Raw genomic sequence first — 22,902 nt, 5'->3', positions numbered from 1 at the left:
GAGACCTGGGACACGGTCAACCTCTCACCCCACATTTCCCTGTATCAATAGTTTGCAGAATCTATAAGCACCATAGAAAGTACTTACAGAGGGCTGGGCTCTATACTAAGTTCTGTTCATGCATTATTTCATTTACTCCTCAGTCCAACTCTATGAAGTGTGAGCTGTCACTGCACCAGGTTTACAGATGACGGACCTGAGGCTTACAGTACTTAGGTGGTGGTAGAGCTGAATTTCTGTACCACCGCCTGCCTCTAGGGTCCACTTAAACTGAGACAGGAGGCAAGGGGGCAGGGTATAACCATTGAAGGAATGACACAGCAATTGAGGACAGGACAAACTGGCTAGAACAAAGACGATAGAAGGTTCAACTTCCAATAGGCTTTGAGTTTCATGGCAGTCCCACAGACGCCATGACAGTTCCCGGGGTGACCATAAATGGTCAAAAGTGGGTGGGCCCAATTTCTGGAAATCCCCGCCCTTTACTCCAAATAGTTGGAATAATCCTCCTAAGCTTTAGCATATGAAATTACCAAGCCCATAAAAACTAGCAACCCCACTGCTGGTGGTGGTCCCTCCTTCTCTCGCCTTCTGAGACAGCTCACACTCTGTGGAGTGTGTATCTACTCTTACTTTTCACTAAACACTCCCACACCTCTCAGCCTCTCTCCCTGTCACCTTTTGAGATGGCCCACATTCTGCCTATGGAGTGTGTATCTCCTAAGCCGCTCTCCCTTCTGAGTGAGACAGACTGTGCTCTGTCCATGGAGTGTGTATCTCCCTGAATAAACTTACTGTTACTTTACTATTCCTTACTCTTGAATTCTTTCCTGCATGAGACAAGAAACCTATTCTCCGGTAACAAAACCATTACTACACTCTAATCCTAAAACCCCTCTGCGGTTCAGTGAAGAAATCCAGAAATCTCACATCTTCCAACTCTTGGCTTGCTCACTTGATTTCTTAAAAAATGAAAAAAAAAAAAAGAAAAAAAGAAACCCTGTGTTCGTTTTTAGGGGTCAAAAACGGGTCGGCAATGGAACAAATTGAAAGCCATCATTGCTGAATGATTATATAGATTCTGCTCCTGGTTATGAGCTTTTAGAAAGCTTATGATTGTCAATTTCTTGATAAATACAGCACTGGTTTTGATTAAAAGCATAATCAATGAATTTTGATGACGGGTGGGATGGTGAGGACAACAGATGGCCCTGGGATAACCATACACCATGGGAGACCACAAACTTACATTTCATTCTGATTCTGATCACGATCTAAGCTCCTGGAGAGAGAAGTACCTGTTGGCCTGCCAAAGAGTCAGGCTAACGTAGGGCAGATTTTATACCTTCTGCCTGAGGCCAATTTTCATCAAGAAAAAAACTGTAGAAATAAAGTAAGATGAATCATCAGTAAGCAGCTGACAGACACCAGGGAGGAGGTGAGGGGACATCTGCGCAGTGGGAGGTCAGGGGAGAGCCACCCAAGCTGCACTTCAAACTCCCAATGGCCAGGCCACATCCTGGACCAATTAAGTCAGATTCTGAGAGTAAGACCCATCAGCTACTCTCAAAGCAGCTGTGCTGTCTTTCCTGCCAAAGGAAGGCTTTCTCTGCTCACCCACAGTCTTTGGTTTGCAAATCTCCCATCACTTAACTGGCCCAGTCTCTCTGTATCCCAGGAGAGGGATTCTGATTGGCTCAAACTGAGCCAACCTGGACCAATTAGCTCAGGCCTGGAGGAGGGCAGTAGGGAGAGGATGGAAACCCCCACACCTGGGGCTGGTTCTCTAAGGAGGAACGCTGGGCTGGGAGGCCACAGTTAGAACTGGGCGAACACAGCTGAGTCGGGCTCTGGGGTCAGGCTGCTGGAGCCAGAATCCTACCCTACTAAATCTTAGCTGGATGATCTTGGCAAGTCTCTTAACTTCTGCAAACTCAATTTCCTCATTTGTAACATGTGGCTTATCATAATATCGGCCTCATCAGGTTGCTATGAAGATGAAAGCAGGTGATTCCTATAAAACCTTTAGCGTTGTGCCTGGCACATGTATGTACTTCAGAGCTGTCAGATAAATTAATAATATTGATATGATTAAGAATTGACTGTAGCATCTCAGCACCAGTTATCCCATCCCACTGCCCAGCTGAAGCTTCTGTCCATCACACTGGAGACATCCAGATTTCATCTCCTCCCCCATATTCCATTAGGGCAGGTCTTTTCTGTACTGATTCACTACACATGCTTGTTGAATGAATGAAGGAAGGAATAAATAAATGCTTGGATATCCCCAGGTGCAGAAACTCATTACCTCCCAAGCTTCCAACTTTCATAGCTCCAAGTATTGGGAAAGGCCTCTCTTGTTCAGGGATGGTAATCGGATTCACGGCGGCATTTGTACATTGGTTCTAGTTCTACAAAGAAATCAGCACCCTCTTCCACATGACAGTCCTTCAGATGTTTCAAGACTCAGGTGCCCCAGAGCCATCTCCTCTCCAGTCTGTGTGTATGTCCACGCCAAGGAAGAAACATTCATTCCAATCTCCTCCCTTCTCCTGTGCCCCCTCTTCAAAATAAATAACCTGCTACTAAAAACCAAGAGCAGGGTCCAATGTCTGCTCTTACTAACCATCTGTTAATTTCCAAACTCAATTTCTTCCTGAATGAAAGGAAAGGAAAGGAAAGGAACACTTAACGAGCACTTACATCGTGGCAGGCACTGGGCTGGGCACTTAACACACATGATTGCTTTTATTCCTCATTACCACCCTGGGAGATATTGGCTGCATCTCCATTTGACATTTGAGGCCGCTGAGGCTCAGACAGGTTAAGATATCTATCTGAGATCATGCAGCCTACAGGGCAGAGTTCGAATTCAAACATAGACGTAATAAAATCTGGAGAAAGTATAGGCTTCTCTTTTTATCAGAAAGCAACTCTGTCAAAGACCAGGTCATTTAGTAATGAAAAAACAGGCTGCTCTTCCTTTGGCAGAACCCAACCAGGAGTGTCTTGGATTGACCTAATCTCATTTGAACCTCCTGAGGCATTTAGGGGACTGAGGACAGTAGGACCAGGAGTGGGTCTAAAATCCTAGAGGAAAGATCTATGTAATTGATCACTCAATGACTTGCAGCCAATTAAATCAAGCAAAAGGTAGAAATCAGGACACTGTCTTAAAGAGTGGCTATGCCGTGTAGACCCAAAACACGAAGCCATATCTGCTAAGTTGTTTGCTTTCCCCCCTCTCATTTCTCTTTGAGCATCCTGTCCTGGAAATATCAAGAGAGAGTTGGTTCTTGAAGAGGAATGTGGAAATGAGGCACCAGCCATGTGCTATCTGATTCGGGACTAAACCCAGAGCAAAGAGCTGGGTCTTCCATTGAGATCATCAAGTGATACAGGCAAGCACTTCTCAACCCCTCCTGCCACTCAAATCGGCATCATTCCAGGGACAAGCAAAGAGGGGGGGAGCCCTTAATTGTCAGCCCACCATGCATGCATTACAGAGCATGCTCTCTCTCTCTCTGTCTCATAAGATGCTTTTTCTTTGAGAGATTTCAAAGAAGGATGAAAACTCAGCATAAGAAGAAGTGATATGGGTTCTCCACGTGATGTATGTTACCTTCCTCTCCGCTCAGCCTTGCCACGGCCATCCCCATCACTGTCGCTGCTAGGGAGTCCAGGTCTGCACTTAGCCCTTAAATGAACTGCCATAGTCACTTAATAGGGCTGAATAATGTCTCTCCACGATATTCCCGTCCTAATCCCTGGAACCTGTGAATATGTTACCTTACATGGCAAACGTGACTTTGCAGGTGTGATTAAATTAAGGATCTTTGGATGGGAAGATTATCCTGGATAATACAGGTGGGCCCTAAAGGTGATCACAACTGTCTTTGTAAGAGGGAGGTAGAGGGAGATCTGACTCAGAAGAGAGAAGGGGATATGATGACGTCAGCAGAGATTGGATGATTCCAGTCTGCTGTCTTTGAAGATGGAGGAAGGGACGACCAGCAGGGAATGCAAGAAAAGCGATTCTAGAAGCGGGAAAGAGCTTGGAAAAGGATTCTCCTCTGTAGCCTCCAGGAGGAGCCTGGCCCTGTTGACACTTTGTTCTCAGCCCATTGAAACCCACCTCAGACTTCTGGCCTCCAGAAGGACAGGAGAGTAAGTGTGTATTGTTTGAAGTCACCAACTTTGTGTCATTTGTTACAGCAGCCGCAGGAAACTCATACGCTCAGTGAAGTGTCTACACTGCAAGCTGCTGCGTCAAGCTGTCACTCTGGAGGAATGCTACGGATTGAGCCACCTGAAATGGGTCAGGGTCTGGAAAAATAGGGAAGCCGAGCCCTTGCTCATTTGTTAGATAAATATTCACCGAGCACCTACACTGAGATTGGCCACGTGTGGGTGCTGCTGACACTGTTGGGAGTGAAAATGGCTCAGCCTGTGTCCTCAGCAAGGCCAGCATCAAACGGAAGAGAGATGGTGAACATGAACCTATACTGATGAACACGGATTTATACATGGAGGAAAGAATCTTGGTTGCAGTGTTAGGATAGGACACAGACTGGGAAGTGCTGGGAAGGCTTCCCCTTGGAAATGATCCTGGATCTGAGCCCTGGAGGGAGTGGGGAGATAACCAGGTGAAGAGGTGGGCGGGAGGAGAGTGTCCAGGCAGAGGGAACAGCACGGACAAAAAGGCCCCCATGGTTAGTGGGTGGGGGACTGAAAGGAGGCCCATGGAGAGCCGGGGTGAGGGCTGTAGGGGGAGAATGGATGAAGATGTAAAGAGGGGAGATGGGGCGGGAACAGACCTCGCAGGTACCTCACCGGGTTCCTCATACTAACAAGCTCTGGAGAGTGTTTAAAGCTGGGAGCTAGGGCCTGATTTGTGTTTTGAGAAGCTCCCTCTGGCTGCCTGGAGGGCAGCAGGATAGAGGGCTGGGGTGCTCTTAAGATCCAAGACAGAAACAGGAATGTGGACTTGGTGGTGGCCGTGGAGATGGAGAAAAGTGGACAGTTGAAAACCATTTTAGGATGTAAAACCGACAAAATTTGGGGGTGGACTGGGAGGACTGTGTCCTTGATGAGGACACCAATTGAGGGGGATATAAGGTGGCAAATTGGGAGGGGTTAAGTTTCAGAACCTGGGGTTTCCATAGATAGATGGTGTTGCCAGGCTATTTGCAGAGCTAGATTTGCTGGGGATGGGGTCAGGGAGCAGGGAGATCATGAGTTTGGACTTGGACATATTGAATCTGATGTATCTTTGAGACGTTCAAGTAAAGATGTCATATCCTATGCTTCCTCTGCTTTCTCGGCATTTCCCCCTTAAAAATGTGTGTGTGTCTGAAAAGACAAACACTGTGTGATCCCACTTATATGAGGTACCACCTACTCAATTAGCCAAAGTCATAGAGATGGAAAGTAGAACAGTGATGACCAAGGGCTGGGGGAGAGAATAGGGAGTTACTGTTTAATGGGTACATGGTTTCAGTTTTGTAAGAGTTGAAGAGTTCTGGAGATGGATGGTGGTGATGGGTGCTCAACAAGAAGAACGTTCTCAATACCACTGAAATGTACACTTAAAAACAGTTAAGAAGGTAAATTTTCTGTTGTGTATATTTCACCACAATAAAAAAAATGGGCGAAAAAGGTGCACGTGTGTGGGTGAAGCATACGTAAAATGCACACAAAATACACATATACAAATAAAGTTTATGGAATCACAAAGTAAACAGTTATGTTAAGTAATAACCTGTATGTGACCCTCAGAAGCTCAGATTGAGTTCTGTTCCCTCAGAAGTAAGCACTATGCTAAATTTGTGCTAATAATGCTTTTTATTTGTGTAGTTTACCATCCCTATATGGATGCCTGCACAATTATATTTGTTGATTTTACATATTTTGAACTTTGTATAAATCTTTTGCTCAACATCTTGTTTTTGAGATGCATCTGTGTTCATGCTTGTAGCACATTCATTTTTCACTGTTGTATAATATTCTGTGGTATGAATAGACCTCAACTGATTTGTCTTTTTCTGCTATTGATAAACATTTGAGTTTCCGGTTATAAACAAGGCTGATACGAACATTCTAGAATATGCCTCCCAACACTCATGTGTGAGAGTTTCTTTAGGACAGCGCTGCCCAATAGAATTTTCTGTGATGATGGAAATGTTCTACAAAAATGTGTGCTTTCCAACTGGATAGCCATTAGCTACAACTGATTAATGAGCACATGAAATGCAGCTAGGACTACTGAAGGACTGCATTTTACATTTTATTTAATTTTAGTTAACTTAAATTGAAATAGCCACATGGAACTAGCGCATATCCAATTAGACAGAGCAGCTCTAGGGCACATCAAGCAGAGAAACTGTTGGATAGAGATTCACAGATTTATAAAGATATAGATAGATAGATAGATAGATAGACAGACAGATAGGTAAAAGAGACTTATTACAGGGAATTGGCTCATAGGATTATGGAGGCTGAGAAGACCTACAATCTACAGTTAGCAATCTGGAGACCCAGGAGAACCAATGGTATAAATTCTGGTCTAAAAGCTGGTAAACTCGAAACCCAAGAAGAGTTGATTTTTCAGTTCAAGTTCAAAGGCAAGAAGAGATCAACGTCCAGCTCACGGAGTCAGGCAGAAAAAGTCCCCTCTTACTCAGCCTTTTCTATTCAGGTCCTCAATAGATAGGGTGAGGTCTACCCACATTGGGGAGGGCAATCTGCTTTACTTGGTCTACTGACTTAAATGCTAATGTCATCCAGAAACACCCACACGGACATACCCAAATAACATTATCTGGGCACCCTGTGGTCCATCAAGTTGACACATAAAATTAACCATCATAAGAGCCCAATATGGTAATCCCCTTCCCATCACAGAGCCCAGGAGGTTCAGAGGAGATCCTTAGGGCCAAGAGCATAAAATCGTTTATGGTAAGACAGTCAGAGCTCCCAGAGGGAAGATTTTCCTTTTCTGAAATTTGTTCTGCTTGTGAGGGAACTTGGAGCAGCAGAAGCCTGTCCAGTGGAGGGGGTGGCTCTTCCTCTCCATCTGATCATCCCAGATCCCCACCCTCATTCCTACCTCCCTGCAAACTTAGAGACTCAGGAGGGTCCTTCCATTCAGAGGTCTCACCTGGACCACTCTCCATCCTCCCTGGTCTCTCCATCCCTTTCCTCTTCCCTTGAGCCTCCTTCCTCCCTTCCTTCCCCAACTCCTCAAACACTTGTATATTTTGTCCAAGATATATTTTTTCCTTTTAGATCTTTCGCAATTAAAGGCATCTCTTCCCACCTGATATGTACAGTGGCTCTGGCGACGGTGACCTGTTCTAAGGAGATGCTATTTAAAACCCAGAGAACAACCAGAGTGACGCAGAACTGCCAAACGTGGCTGAGAAGTGTCAAGTTACATAAACGCACATGCCTCGTTTTGCCCTTGGCTTGAAGCTTTTCCTAACAGGCTTCAGAATTATCAGCTCATTAAAGGGAAAAGGAATTGCAGGAGTATAAAATTCTTAAAAAATAACAACTATCATAAAATCAAGGCCCTGGTGTAGAGTTGGACTTGACGGTTGAGAGCCACTCCCTAGCTTCTCAGAGAGGAGTGTTTTCTGGGTCTTCTCTGGAGATAACTAAGCAACCCTGATCCTCCGTTCTCCCCCAAACACAGTGTTACAGTTAAAGGAAGGAACATTTTGATGCGCTTATTACCTGGGAGTAATACCCACGTTCATGTGTCCTCTCTTTCCATCCCTTGCTACAACGCTGCCAGAGACATCAATATCCCGTTGTACAGAGGAGGAAACTGAGGCTGGAACAGGGTAAAAGAGTTGGCCCAGAGCTGGTAAGAAGTGGAACTGGGATTCAAAACCAGTTGGGAGACCCATGGCACAATGATAGAGATCATGGACTCTAGACACAGAATGCCAAGGTTATGTCATTGCCTGTTATTTAATAGACTCTGTGCAACCATGGGCAAGTTACTTGACTTCTCTGTGCATTAGTTTCCTCATCTATAAAATGGGGAGGGAGGGTGTTATCTGTCTGTAGAGTTGTAGGGAGAATGAAATGAATCAATGCATGTAGAACACTTAGAACACTGCTCGGCATAGCAAGTATTCAAAAACCTGCTGTTTATAACTCAGGTACTGTTCGCCACACACCCTGAAGCTCTGCCAGGTTCTAGGGCCTGACCTCTTTGCCATATTTGGTCCTTCTTAATGAAAGGAAGTTACTGAAAATATTGGAACTCAAGGGCTGTGCTCCTGAAATCTGTCCTTCACACGCCGACCTCCCCTGCCTGCTGCAGGTTTGATTCTCGCTGATTAAAAGTCACCGCTGCCCAGAGCAAGCCGAGAGACAGAGCCCACTCCCCCTCCTATGATAACACAGCAAACGGGTGTAAAATGAAGATAACCACCCCCCGCCCCGGTTCAGAGGCCAAAGATACTTAATTATCTGAAACTCAGATTAACAGCAGGACCAGGCTTGGGGAGAAGATGCAGAAGAGCTGGGGCGGGCCAGCAGAGGCTGCAGGAGGAGTGATGAAAAGCTAATGGTGGGAGTCAGTGCCGGCATTAAGGGTGAGAAAATGAGCCGAGGTTGTTGACAGCCTCCGTAGGACAGGATGGCGAGAGGCATGGGGATGGGTCCGCGAGGGAGGGATTAGGAGGTGGGAGGCACAGAGGGTCAAGGACGGAATAAAGGAGGCTTTGAGCTTCACCTCCTGGACGTCTGCTGCCTTTTGCAGAGGCGTTTTCGTGATACTGAGGGCTTTATTGACTCGTTCAAATGAAGCTCATAAAATTGCCAGACTTCAGGAGGGAGATCTCTAAATGCTATTTAGTGACTTGGAAACCAGGGGACAAACTAAGGGAGGATATTGATTGCAGATGCACCGGGTGTGTGGTGGAGACACGTGCCTGCTGGGGTCACTCATAGCCTTTCTCTGAACTTGACCTGGTGGGCCTTATGCAGGGCGAGCAGGTATGCTGGGGGTGCTCCTGACTCGTCCTCCCATTAGTAGGCACTTCCTGCAGGTGATGTGATCACGTGAGCACAGGGCTCAGCCCTGTGGACCCACAATAAGGGTTCTACTAACACTGACCCTTCTGGTCCCTGAGAACCTTTACAGGAACAGGGCACTACTGCAAATTCCCAGCAGTTTGACTTGAAAACCTTGACTAAATTGGAGCTCATCATTCTAGGCTCCAAATAAACCACTTCTCTTCAGAGAAAGGGCATGAAAAAGTCCATACCTGACTCAGTATAATCATGTCTGTTTCCATCCAACTCAATTCAAGATGGTGGAGCAAGACAAAACCCCATGTGGGATTGTGGGATTGCGGACATCGACCCGGGGGTTGTCTTTGCAAAGAGCAAGGCAAAGAGAAAAGAGCTCCTTCAGTTGGGAATAAAAATAATAGACTAACTTGGGGTTCAGGGCTCTGCCTCTGGGACAGACACCCTGGGCTCAAATCCCAGTTCCAGCCATACTAGCTGGTGACCTGGAACAAGCTATCTCACCTAACTTCAGTTTCTTCAACAAACAGAAGGAATAGAATCCCCCCCTTCAGGGTTCTTACAAGGCGTCAACAAGCTAAAACAAGTGAGCAAATGCATGCAGCACACTTGTGTAGCTCGTGTGCAGTATGTCAGTGCCCTTGGTAAGCAGCAGTTCTTTTGAATTCTGTCACGGGCCCAAGGTCACAGATGGAGGACGCGGGAGAGCCAGGATGCCCCCTGAGCCCACTTCTCATGCGTTCACGCCAGTTTCCTGGGAGGAGAGGGAGGAGGGCGAGAACCAGCAGAAGCTGCGAGTCCCGGGGAAAAGGGCAAGACAGAGGAGACAGAAGAGCGAAACGCAGGAAAAAATAACGCTGAATGTTGGGGTGTTGGGACGGCAGCCATCAGACCCATTCTCAAAAGAGTCAACGCGCAGCAGACGTGAAAGTGAGAAGACGCCCTCGCCATGAAATACGGTCCGACTGGCACCGTCCCCACGGGAGCTGACAGGTATTAACTCGACTATGTCTCAGCAGGTGTGACAAAACCAATCTCCTCCTGGTTATTACAGCAACAGTCACTGGGGCGGTTTCAGTCAAGGGCTGTCACATTCCCATCGCTCCGAGCTTTCCCAACTGAGCCCGTAAGTTTTGAGTACGGGCTGAAGTTCTATTTCCCTCTTGTTCTATGCCTAGGAGTCTCCGGGGTGGGGGTGTGTGTGTGTGAAGAGAAGTTGCTGGGGTAAAGATGGAGCATGAAAGAATACTTTTTTTGCACATCCAACAAACACTCATTGGCTTAATAAGCACCATGCATTGTTCAAGATGCTGGGGAGATCCAACAGTAAGGATCAGGAGCTCAGGAACTTACATTCTTTAAGGCTACACTCTTGGCAGATATATTCAGAGCTCCCCTCCTTCCTTCATTCCTTTCCTCCTTCACCCATCACTCAATAAATCCTCTGGAGTCAGACTCCATCCTAGCTTGGCTTCTTATTAGTTAATGCAACCTCGGGTAAATTTCTTACCCTCCAATTCCCTCTTCTCAAAAATGGAGACAAGAATAGGACCCACCTGCACCATAAGCCCTACAGCTATGTGAGGGCTTAGCTCTGAGAAAGAGCCAGGAAACTGAATTCAAGAATGGTTCACAGACAGCCTATTAGCCTGAGAGGCTGTAGATGATGGATGAAGTGTCTGTCCAGGTCTAAGTGGGCCGTGACCTCTACCCTGGCCAGCCTGAAGCCTACCTTGCATCTCTGAAATTCACAAGGTGAGTGTACCTCCAGGCAAGGCTGCAAATTCTAAAGGCTGGGCCTGGGGGACCCCTTCATTATCATCCACTGCTGTCTGTAGGCTGTTAGCAAGACTTCCGGGGGCCAGCATGCCAGCCCTTCCTCTGGAGAATGTCACTGAGCCCCCAAAATACGTCCTGACTACACTGACATCCTTCTGTCTCCTTTAGATAATTTTATTTATTCATGTGTCTCCTGCTGACATTTGTCTCTAAGCAGTCAGACTCCTGGGCACGATGGGGAAATTTAGTGAGGTCGCAAGTCAAGAGCTGACTGCAGCGCCTGGCCCAGGGCTAGAGCTTACGTGTCATCTCTTCTTGTCACTGAGCACTTGCTGTGTGTGTGCCAGATGTGGAGATAATGTACACGCGCACACACACACACGCACACAATGCAAAGGCCAGTAAGCGTGCAGTGACAGGCCCTCTTGCAAAAGCAACCTTGACCCCTCTGAGCACCTGTGGACTGAAGGGCACTCCTCAGTGCTTTCAAGCAGAACGCACATTCTTTGTTTCCCTTCCTTCAGTAACAAGGGAGGGTGTTGCAAATGCTAGTGATACGCTTTTCATGTTAGAAACAATCTATAGATAAGAACAGAAGCTTAATTAAAGTTTTAGAACCAAATACAAGTACGATACTCTTTGAGAACGTAAAAAATAAAAACTCGGAAGCACAAAAATAGAAAAAAAGACAACCAGGCACTAACTTAATCATCCTTTATATGGTTATATATTAAGAAATAGAGGAGTAGTGCTGACACCACCCATCAATACCACCAACACAGGTCACTTCTGTGAACTAGGATTAAAGATGGGGTGGAGGAAGAAAGACTTCCAATTTTCACGGTTATGGTGTTTCTTATTTACAAAAGGTGATAATCCCCTCAAAGCCTCCTGTTGCCACTGAACTCTTAGTTATTCCGTATTCTTTCACCAAACGTTGGAGAGCTGAATTTGCCCTGCACCTCGACTCCACCCATAAGGAGGAGCAGCGTGGAGACCGCAGCATCCCCCAGATCCTATACCTCAATCATCATTGTTTTTGCCGACTCATTTGTGCGGGTGTCCCCACGGCTTGATGTGAGGGTGAGGCCACGACCCACGTCTGGTTCAATGGTTTCCCTTCCACCTCAGACTCAGATACAGAGCCTCCCTCCCACAGCGCATCCCTACCTGGGGGACCCACAGGCATCTCAAAAGCATCACGTCCAATCCTGGTGTCTCAGTTGTTGGAATCACCAGCAACCTGACAGAACCCATAATCTTAGCTGATAATTCTCCCACACCACCAATCCTTCGTCAAGTGCTTTCGAAAAAAAAAGAAAAGAGAAAACTAACACCGGGAGGGAGGGAGGGCAGGATTGCTTTTGAACCCTTGTGTATTGGTTTAGCTTACTCCCAGATGAAAGGGAGGATGTCTCTTGTTCATAAAGTGGGGATGTTCTAGAACCTTCCTTACTGGCTCCTGGGAGAAGCGATCCTTTAGCACACAGAGCATTTAGCACGGGGTCTGGCACATGCAGAGAGCAGAATAAATGGCAGCTGTTAATATCAAGGTCTGTCTCGTGGGGTGAGAGGGAAGGTCATATACTAAGCAATGAGACTATGGGTTTGGAAGGCAGGAAGAGCTGGATCTGAACCCTAACCTGCCTATTTACTCCCTGCTGGGAGGCCCTAAACAGGTTCTTATCTTCTCCAAGCCTCAGTCTCCTCATTTGCAAAACAGGATAATCCCATAACCGGCCCCATAGGGTTGTGAGAAATCAGATTAAAAAGTGGGTGAGAGGCGCTCTGCTCATGCCTGGAAGGTGTGATGTCATGATTTCTTCCAGTGCACTTCTTGGGTCGGGAGCTGACCAGCAGTGTAGGGAATTTTCCAGACAGTGTAGGGTTGCCTCTTAACCCTTTATTTTTGTTTTGTTTTGCTTTTAAACTCTCACTGTTTATCTGCCAGAGCCCAACTTTCAAAATGATGGTTTCTCCAGAAGGACCACCTGTAATTCCTCCAGAATGCTGTGCTCTGTAGGCAATGGATTTTCAAGTCATGTGACTCCGGGGTTGCTAATCACCCTGAGAGAGAGGTATTATTATTTTCCCCCATTTTACAAATGAGGGAACTGAAGCTCAGAGAGGCTAAGTTACCTGCCTCAGCTTGCCCAGCTTTAAAAAAAACCTCAGGCTTATCTGAACCCAGAGTGTGTGCCTTCATTCGATGCCAGCACAGGGTACCACCTTTGGGTCCCCATCTCCCTCTCTTAACCCTTTTCTCTTCTCCAGCAGCTTGAGCTTTGGAGTTAGACTGGCCTGAATTCAATCTCAACGGTATAAAGTGGGAGATTATGATACCCACTCCTCTAGGCAGTAGTGAGGATGTATGTACTGCCTTTATCTCAGTGCCCGGCACAGAGTAATAAACAGTAAATGTCAGTTTCTCCGGGGGCCTCCCCCTCCACACCCTGTCCTTTTCCGCGCCACTTCCCCCAGGCACTCACATAAACCTGAGCTCAGACTCCCGTCGGACCAAGACTTCCCGGAGACGCTGAATTTTCGCCATCTCCAGCTCGATCTCCTCCGGCATCATGGTTGTCTCTGCCATGGAGATGATGTCCAGCTGATCTGTGCAGGAGACAGGAAATGCAGGTGTCAAGACCTTGAGGCTGCATCGGTTTTCAAAAATTCCCTCAGGGCAGCCCCCATCCTTGCTCCAGCGACCATCACGCCCTCAAGGACACGCAGATCTCCGCCAGGGCTGCAAGTGTGTATTTGTGAGCGGGCCTTTCGGAAACTGGAAAGCACATTTCCATGGGAACCCCGTTACAAGGCAAGAGGAGGCTCAGGTGGAGTCACCAAAACCTGTTCAAGGTCATACACATGGCCTTGGCAGTCCCTGCCTGGTCCCAGCTTCTGAGCCTCTGGTCCTTTTGACCGTGGCCATTTCACCCTGTCCCAAGACCAACACCAACTTTAAGGCAGAAGGAAGTTTGTAATGATTATTTTATAGCAATACCATTAATAATTATCTTATAAGAATACTATGGGATGTAAGGAATAGTCATATGAAATAATACAAGTTTATTGTAGGAAATTCAAATAATACAGATAGGCGAAAAAAGTGCACAGTAAAAAGTCATCCATAACCCCACCGGACAGGGAGAACCACTAGCCACATTTTGATGGACATTCTCCCAATCTTATATTTAGAGTTTTATATATATATATATATATATATATACACACACACACACACACACACTCACATGCAGTCACATAAAAAACCATATATGTAACCATATATATACCACATATATATAGAATATAGAAAGGCACTACATATATATGCAAATGTGTAAGTATATCTGCTTGTATGTATGCAGATATGCATGTACGTTAGTTCATACCCACCATAACAAAACAACAGAAGCTGGGTAGCTTGACCCAGAGACATTTATTTTCTCACAGTTCTGGAGGCTGGAAGTCCCAGATCAAGGGCTGGCAGGATCAGCTTCTGGTGAGAACTCTTTCTGGCTTGTAGATGGCCACCCTCTGGCTGGGTGCTCACACAGCTTCTTTGTGTGCAAGCAGAGAGAGAGAGAGAGAGAGGGCTCTCCAGTGTCTCTTCTCACAAGGATACTAATCTCATGGGATCAGGGCCCCACCCTTATGGCCTCATTTAATCTCAGTTACTTCCCCATCTTCAAATCAGCCACACTGGGGGTGAAGTCTCCAAAAGATGAATTCAGGGAGAACATCATTCACTCCATAACCATGTGTATGTATATATATGTGTGTGTATATATACTTCCACATGTATTGCCATTAATATTTTAGTGCACATTCTCCCAATGCATGTATATGGTAATTTATGTGATTATATATTGTATATGTAGAGTGCATATATATGTTAATATACATGGTTTTATATATGTGTTTTATATGTATAATGTTCTATATAAATACATACATGGTTTTTTAAAGAATGGTAAAAAATGCACCAAGATGTTAGTAGTTGAAGATGTTATATATGTGTATATCTGTATACACACACCCACACACATATACACCATTATGTAGGTCTGGTTTTTGTAATATAAAGTTAAAGTCTCACCATTTTATCACCTGCTCTTTTCACTTAACATTTCATGAGCTTTTCCGCACGTCCTTGGATGCTTTTTCCCAGCAGCAGTGTGAAAGGCTGTGTAGTTTTCTATTTGTGGCTGTGTCATGAATCACTTCACCAACCCCCAGATGCCTAGGTTGTTTGCCATTTCCCCCACCAGAAGCAGCCCTGTGATGAGCATTCTCAGAGATAAATCTCGGCGTGTATCTAAGAGGTGCCTTCGGGCCACATTTCTAGAGTAAATGGCTGGGTTTTAAAGGATGCAATGTCCCAAGGCCCTTCGTAGGTAGAGGAGGAGGTGGAGGGGACGGAACGTTCTTGCTTTACTCTGAGGCCAGCATCACATCACCTACATCTGCTGATTCCTTCCACCCTGGCCAGCTGTGAGGACTGAGTCAACCGAGGCACACCACGCTCAATGCATGGTTATGGTTACCTTGTTATTATCCTGCTCTGCCATGCCCTCTCTTTTAATCTTCACCACAAGCCAGAAGGATTGGGTTGTTCTTTTTTTTTTTTTAACAAATAAGGATGAATGGCTCAAAGCTGGCAAGGGAAGGGGCTGATCCCAGGTCAGCCTCTAAAACACATGCTCTTTGCCCCATCATTACTGCCCCTTGCTCACACAGGCATTCTAAGTCCCACTCCCCCTATCCATTCACAGCTTCAAGTCAAAGGTGGTGTCTTACTTTCTTGTGGCTCCTGTAATAGATCACCATGAACTGAGTGGCTTAAGACAACAAGAATTTATTCTTTCATAGTTCTAGAGGCCAGAAGCAGGTCTGTGTTCTCCCCAAAGGTTCTTGGGGAGGATTCCCTCCTTGCCTCTTTCAGATTCTGGTGGCTCCTGGCAATCCTTGGCTTCTGGCTGCATCCTTCCAACCTCTGCCTCTGCTTTCATGTAGCCTTCTTCCGTGTTGTTCTGTGCATCCTTCTCTGTCCTTTTCTGTATCACTGGATTTAGCACCCCCTCCCCGCCTAATTCAGTATGACATCATTTCACTCTCCATCTTACCTGCCACTGCAAGGACCCTGTTTCCAAATAAGGTCACATTCTGAGGTTCTGAGTGAATATGGTTTTGGGGATGACACTATTTAATCCACAACAGTGATGAATGGCCACCAGCTTGCAAGCTCCCTGACAGCGAGGTCACGCTCTCCGTGAGCTTTCATTCCTGGACATGGAGCACAGCCCTGGCTAGAGGCAGCAAGAGTGCCAGGAAGCAGCCAGGGGTGGTGGGCGTGAGAGGGATGAGGTGGGCAGGGGCATGGGGGCCAGCTGGGGGCCAGAGTCAGAGACGCTTGATCTGAGGCCCGTCGCCAGCTGTCTGACCTCAAATGAGCCCCTTTACCTTGTAGCGTCACTTCCTTCCTTTGCAAAATGAGGTTCAATAGCTGTCATGGGCTATGCTGTGCTGAAGGCTTTGAATGTATGATTTCATTTAATCCCTATTTTATAGAAGATGTATCTGAGGCTTAGAGAAGGAAAGTGACTCGGCCAACATCACGCAACCAGAATGTTGCAGAGACAGAATTCACATTGAGTCTCTGTCTTTCTCTCTCCCTTAACCACATGCCTTAACCACATTATACAGCCTCTGGGTGAAGGTTAAATGCATTTATGGATGCGAAAGCACTCAGTTACACACCGCAGATGTTAAGTATCCTCATTTTTCACACATCGTGGTTCAGATGGGCAACCTGATTTCAACAGGACACATGCTGAAAATGGCAACATACCCTGGGGCGAAGCGTGGGACAGAGAGAATTAATCATACCCCATGGATTGGCATTTTACCTCCATCCTTGGGGGAGGACGGAGGCGGTGGCACTGCCAGGCTCCAGGTGCTGAGATGAACATTTAACTTTGACTAGGGGCAGAGAGTGGAGCTGATACCTCTGCCAGAAGTCTTGCTCATGGATGCTCTCCTTACCCTGGAGAAAGAGGTGAAGCCTAGATGGCAAATCAGATAAGGAATAGAATCCTTTCTTGTAGCGGCTGCTCTGTGCCAGGCACTGTGTTAGGCTCCTTGTAAGCCTTATCTCATTTAATCTTCACAACATCCTGGGTGAGGGGTTAGCCGGCTACAGCCATGGGCTGAATCCAGCCCCCTCCCTGATATTGTAAATAAAGTTTTATTGGAACACTGGCTGCACTCATTCATTTATGTATTATTTATGACTGCTTTTGCATTATGAGCAAAACTGAGAAGCTGCAACAGAGACTATATGGCCCACAAAACCTCAAATATTTACTACCTGGCCTTACCTAGTTGATAAATGCTATCATTTCCCCAGTTTAAAGGTTAAAAAAAAAGTTTAGCCAATAACAATAATAGCTAACATTTATGAAGCACTTATCATATGCCAGGATCAAATCACCTTAATGTAATTCTCAAAATAGCCCTGGGTGGTAAATACTGTTAGCATCCCCATTTCACAGATGAGCAAGTTGAGACTCAGGAAAAGAAGTGGTGGGGGTGAGATTTAAAACCAGATCTGTCCTACTCCAAAGCCCTTGCTGCAATCAGTTCTATTCTCTTAGGAACTGCTCGTTCACTCAAGAGGTACCACCATCATCTTAGCAGCAGAGAAAATGAGTCTATTGTGTTGCATTAGGTACATGGAGAGTAGCTGTTCTCAAGAGTTAGCAGGCATGGTGATTACCTGGGGAGCTCCACCCCCAGGGATTAGGATAAATCTGGGTTGAGGGGTGGGGGTCATGTCCAAGGACCTTCATGCAGAAGGTCTTCAGATCTGACTCTGGGAAATGCTGGTACAGGATGTGAATAAATGACTAGCGTGCATTGTCGGTCTCTTCAGTCTGAACTCGTGTGATCGAGCCAGCTTGATGGAAACCTTGACAGCATTCTCCAGCTAGAAGGCAGGCACCCAACAGCTGCCAACGAAATGTGTCCACAAGGAGGACAAATCCTGGAAGGAGACAGACAACATTTCAGGGTGTCTAAAAAAGGCAGTCGCTACAAAGCTCTAAGAGAGAGCAAAGCACTGCTGTGTAGAAAGAGCGCGGCACCAAAGCACCAAAGTCCTCAGGGCTCCAACTGCCATTGCTGTCACTGAGCTTCCAGGAGCTGAGTCACTTCTGGGGAATGAGGCAGCTAAATCCATCTTTTTATCCCCAAATGCCAGACCAGGGAGATTCATGCCTCATGAGCACAACAGCACTGGCAAGCAAGAGCTGAGCAGATCCTGCTGGGATGTACCAGCAGGTCAAATCATTTATCTTGAAAATTTAAAGCTACCTGGGACAGGGGCAGCGGCGGTGGGGATGGTGAATGAGGGCTGGCGGTTAGTCTCCTGGAAACTCGTCATTTAAATACAGGCAAGGAAGAATACTGCTGGGAACTAACGGGACGTCTTCCCTGGCCTGTCTATTTCAACCATGGGTCACAGGAGGAATTTAAGCCCAGGGTCCTCTGGACAATGCCCACTTTTGTTTCTGCTTCCTAATTTCATGCACCTGGTATACACCCCAGAGCTCTCTCATATTAAGCATTATGAGGAGTCCAGCACTAACTCATCATGTTCCTAAACACCTTGGCAGGTAGGTACAACCATTATCACCCCCTCTTTATAGTTCAGTAAGATAAGGCTCAGGGAGAACATAAGTGATCGGCCAAAATCACTCAACCAATGAGTGGCACAGACCCAGGTCTGTCTGATTCCAAAGCCGAGGCTGTAGGTCAATACAGAATAGTTATTTCAAAACCTCAATCACTGCACAGAATTTAGAACCATCATGTACTGTTACGGACTGTTATGGACTGAATGCTTGTGTGCTGTCCGCCCCCTGCACCAATTCGTATGTTGAAATCTTAACTCTTAATGAGATGGTATTTGGAGGCGGAGCATTTGGGAGGTAATAGGGTTAGGTGAGGTTATGAGGGTGGGGCCCCCATAATGGGATTAGTGCCCTTTTAAGAAGAGACACCAGAACTGGCTTCCTCTCTCTGGTTCCCACCACATGAGGACACAAGGAGGCAGTCATCTACAAACCAGGAAGAGGGTCCTCACCAAACAGTGGATCTGCCAGTGCTTTGATCTTGGACTTTTCCAGCATTTATAACTGTGAGAAATAACTGCTGTTTGAACCACCCAGTCTAAGGTATTTTGTTACAGCAGCTACAGCAGCCTGAACAGACTAAGACACCATCTACACCGTCATGTACTCAATATTTCTTTAGTTGGCTTTTTGGACTCAAGCTCCTGAAAGGAAATTTCACATCACATCCATAAATAACAAGTCACTGTCACTTAGCATAATTAGAAAATAGTCGTAACAATCAATCCAATGGAAACAAAGCGAAGTTATCAAATTCTGGCTAAATATCGTCGCCTGCTCAAGGCTCAGATTGGAGCCTAATTTTTCTTTCTTAACCAGGTGGATTAGCGAGTACTAGAAAGTTAGCAAGTACTAAAGAGGTGGTAAAGATAAACCACCAAAATGAGGCTTTCCTCTTGGGAATCACAGGAGTCAATAATTGAAAAAAAGAGAGTGCACTCAGAGATACTGTGGGTTCTGTTTCAGATCATTGCAATAAACTGAGTCACATGAACTTTTTTGGTTTCCCAGTGCATCGAAAAGCTATGTTCACACTATACTGTAGTCTATTAAGTGCTCAATAGCATTATGTCTATAAAAATAATGTACATGCCTTAATTTTAAAATACTTGATTGCTACAAATTGCTAACCACCATCTGAGCCTTCAGAAAGCTGTCATCTTTTTGCTGGTGGAGGGTTTGAAGTGTTGTGAGAATGACCAAAATGTGACACAGAGACACGAAGTGAGCAAATGCTGTTGGAGAAATGGTGCTGATAGAGTTGCTCAATGCAGGGTTGCCACAAACCTTCAATTTGTAAAAACCAACAACAATAAAAAAAAAACTCGGTATCTGAAGCGCAGTAAGATGAGATGTGCCTGTAATTTTCCTGCAACCTAATTCAATGTGGTTTGATGCTAAGAGCATCCGCGTACCGGTAGAGGCAACCCTCCCACCCCTTAGAAAGCTGGTGTAGAATCGAATTCCAGCCCCTCAGGCTGGAAAGATCTTAGAAGTCCTTAGGTCAGTTTCATCTCTGTGTCAGATAGGATGTGGAATGACACAACAGGACTCGGTTCTGAGGGTCCCTTGACAAGCAGCAGTGGGCCCAGACTCTTGAGTTCTCACTGGAAATTAAATCAGAAGTCGCCTGAAGGAAAATTCTCAACCGTGTGTCAAGCTTTTCACCCAAAGATAAATCAGTCACATTTCCACTCAATTCTTATCACAGAGGTGGACCTACTCATTTCAGTCCCACAAATATTTATCCAACATCCAGCATCCTCAGAACATCCTCAGAAGGACACATAAGAGAAGGACCACAGCGGTTGTCTCTGGAGGACGTGGGAGACTGGGGACCAGTGTTGGAGGACAGTCACCTTCCACCTAATATGTCCTTTTCTATTGTGTGAATTTTTTAATAAGCTTTTTATTTGGGAATAATTTTCGATTTATAGAAAGGTGGCAAAGATACTACAGAGAGTTCCTGTCTATCCTGCGAGTGCCTGCCAACTGGAAATTGGCACTTGCCATCTGCTTCTACAAGGACTGGATCATGTTGGCACTTTCCATCTACCTCTGCTTGGATTAAATCACAAGCCACTGCAGCTGCTGACCTCCAACACTCCCTGAAAGGCATTCAGGGTGGAGGTCAGGAATGAGGGGGCTCTGTGCTCTGGGAAAACTGGCTGAACAGGCTTTCAGATGATTAGATATTTTCAGGAGAAGATTTTAGGAGCCCCAATTCTTGTGTCTCCTCGTATCTAGAAAAGCACTAAAATCATTAACGGTGACTAGCAGTAAGACTCCGCCTAAATGTGTGCTTGACTGCACGTACCCCCCTTCACCAAAATCATACGTAATACTGAGTTCCCCCTGCCGCTTCAGAGCAGTTCCTCAGAGCCATCTGAGATGCTGTCTCCTAGGCTACAGTCCTCATTTTGCCCCAAATCAAACTTAACCTACAGTTCTCACGTTGTGCGATTTTATTTCAATGGACATGACCATTGTTAACATCACCACGATGTGGACGTTGGTGATTTACCGTTACTAGGTTGTTTGAAATCTTACCATGGAAGGTATTCCTTGTCCAAGACAGATTTAAAATAAAGAAAAAGAAAAGAGAAAAAGTTGGTGGGTGCCGGTGCTGTGGGAGCCAAGTGAGCCCTCGAAGGGCTATTATGGGCATGAGTGTTCAAGTGTCAGGGTCTCATCTCATGCTGACCATGGCCCCATCAGGTGATGACTCTAGGGCTCAGTGTCTTCATCTTCAATGCAGGGACAATCATACACATCTCTTAGCTAATTTGTGTATGTGCAGAGCATATAGAAAGTTCCCTGTAATATTTGCTCTTATTATTCATTTAATAAATACATGCACTGAAAACCTGCCTCATGCCAGATCCTGCTCTAAGCAATGCAGATGGAATAAAACAGGCAAAATCCTTGCCCTTGACAAGCTGGCCAAGGGGCTTCCATATTGGGGAGAAAGGTTGTGAGCTCACTAACAGCTCACCCCTGATGGTAGGTTTGGACAGATTCCAGTTCAGGTCCTGGCTCTCCCAGTATTTGTGTGATCTAGACACATTACTTATTCTTCCCAAGTCTCAGTTTCCTCTTCTGTAAAATGGCACAGTAACTCCTGCCTCATGGAGTTGCTGCTAAGGAGACAAAGTAAGATACCATGTCGAGTCCTTGGTATAGTGCCTGGACATGCTAAAGGGTGGTCAGCACCATTCTTGCTTCTTTCCCTGGAAGAGCCAGACTAATGCAGGGGAGGAAACAAAATCGGGATCATCAGATCTGGACAAGGATGGCCTTCTGGTTACTGAGCTGTTCCTTTATCCCTCCAGGCAAGACTGCAGTCCTCCAACTCCGATCAATCCCTGCCTGCCATGAAAGGAGGGTCCAGAGCAGCCCCACCAGCCCTCGGTCAAGGGGCCAGTCCCTCAGCTCACCACCCTGGGTATACCCAAGTGCGTCTTCCTGGTATCAAACCAACAGAGAGTCTCGAATACCAGAGAAATATATTCGAGCCCCACGACTGGGGAACGGATATCCTGAAGCATTTCAAAGGCTCCTGGTGATACCCCAGCCTTTTATTGTCATCAATCATTCATGGAGGAAAGAAGCTCATTTCAACCCCCCAAACATTCTATCATGGGATGGATCAAGCATCTCACCTTCTTGCTCTAAAGTGCGTAGAATGGGGAACAGCTGGTTGCTTTTCATGAGTCACCATTTCCCAAGAAGATGAAGTAACTGCTTTTAATTCAGATTCACCATACCCTCCTCCTCTGCCTTGTGAATAAGGATGCCTCTGGGTCCTGCGAGCAATCAGACCTCCCACTGCACAGTGCCTTCCTGTATGTGGTCTCTTTATAGTCACAATCACCCCGCAAGGAAGGTTTTGCAGCTGAGGAAATGCATTTGCCTTCAAATCATGGCCATGGTTATTACTCTCTGATGGGGCTTTGGGCTTTTGTTTTTCGTTTTTTTATTTTGTTTTGTTTTTGGGGGGTTTTTTGTTTGTTTTTTAATTTCTCTGAGTTTCTATCTTCTCAGCCACATCTGCCTTGGCCAAGGGCACAAAAGTAATTATGGAGAAGGCACGATCTGTAATGCGTTACGAAACAGGCACTGGAGTCAGGCTGACTTGGGTTTAAATCCTGCCTCTGCCTTCTTCTAACTGCTACCCTTGGGCAAAGGACCCCACTTCCCTAAGCCTCAGTTTCCTTCTCTGTAAATTGGGCATAAGGATGTAGACTGAGACATCTCAAAAAAAAAAAAAGAATACAAATGTATTATAGTTCTGGAGTCAGAGGTTTGACACAGGTCTCACTGGGCAATATTCAAGGTGTCAGCAGGGCTGATGCTCTAGAGAAATATCTGTTTCCTT

At 46.0% G+C, this 22,902-nt stretch overlaps 1 protein-coding gene across 2 annotated transcripts in view; it reads right to left on the bottom strand.

Annotated features, from left to right (window-relative positions):
* Positions 1 to 22,902, bottom strand: part of BMERB1 (bMERB domain containing 1) — a 105,107-nt gene that overhangs the window by 30,427 nt on the left and 51,778 nt on the right. For both annotated transcript variants that reach the window (XM_006212083.4, XM_072942663.1), the window contains exon 2: positions 13,317 to 13,440. In XM_006212083.4, the coding sequence (XP_006212145.1) occupies positions 13,317 to 13,440 (124 nt within the window). The remainder of the gene's footprint in view (positions 1 to 13,316; positions 13,441 to 22,902) is intronic.

The sequence above is a fragment of the Vicugna pacos genome, chromosome 18 (assembly GCF_048564905.1).
Source record: "Vicugna pacos chromosome 18, VicPac4, whole genome shotgun sequence".
NCBI lineage: Eukaryota > Metazoa > Chordata > Mammalia > Artiodactyla > Camelidae > Vicugna > Vicugna pacos.
This window is presented reverse-complemented; position numbering and strand designations above follow the sequence as displayed.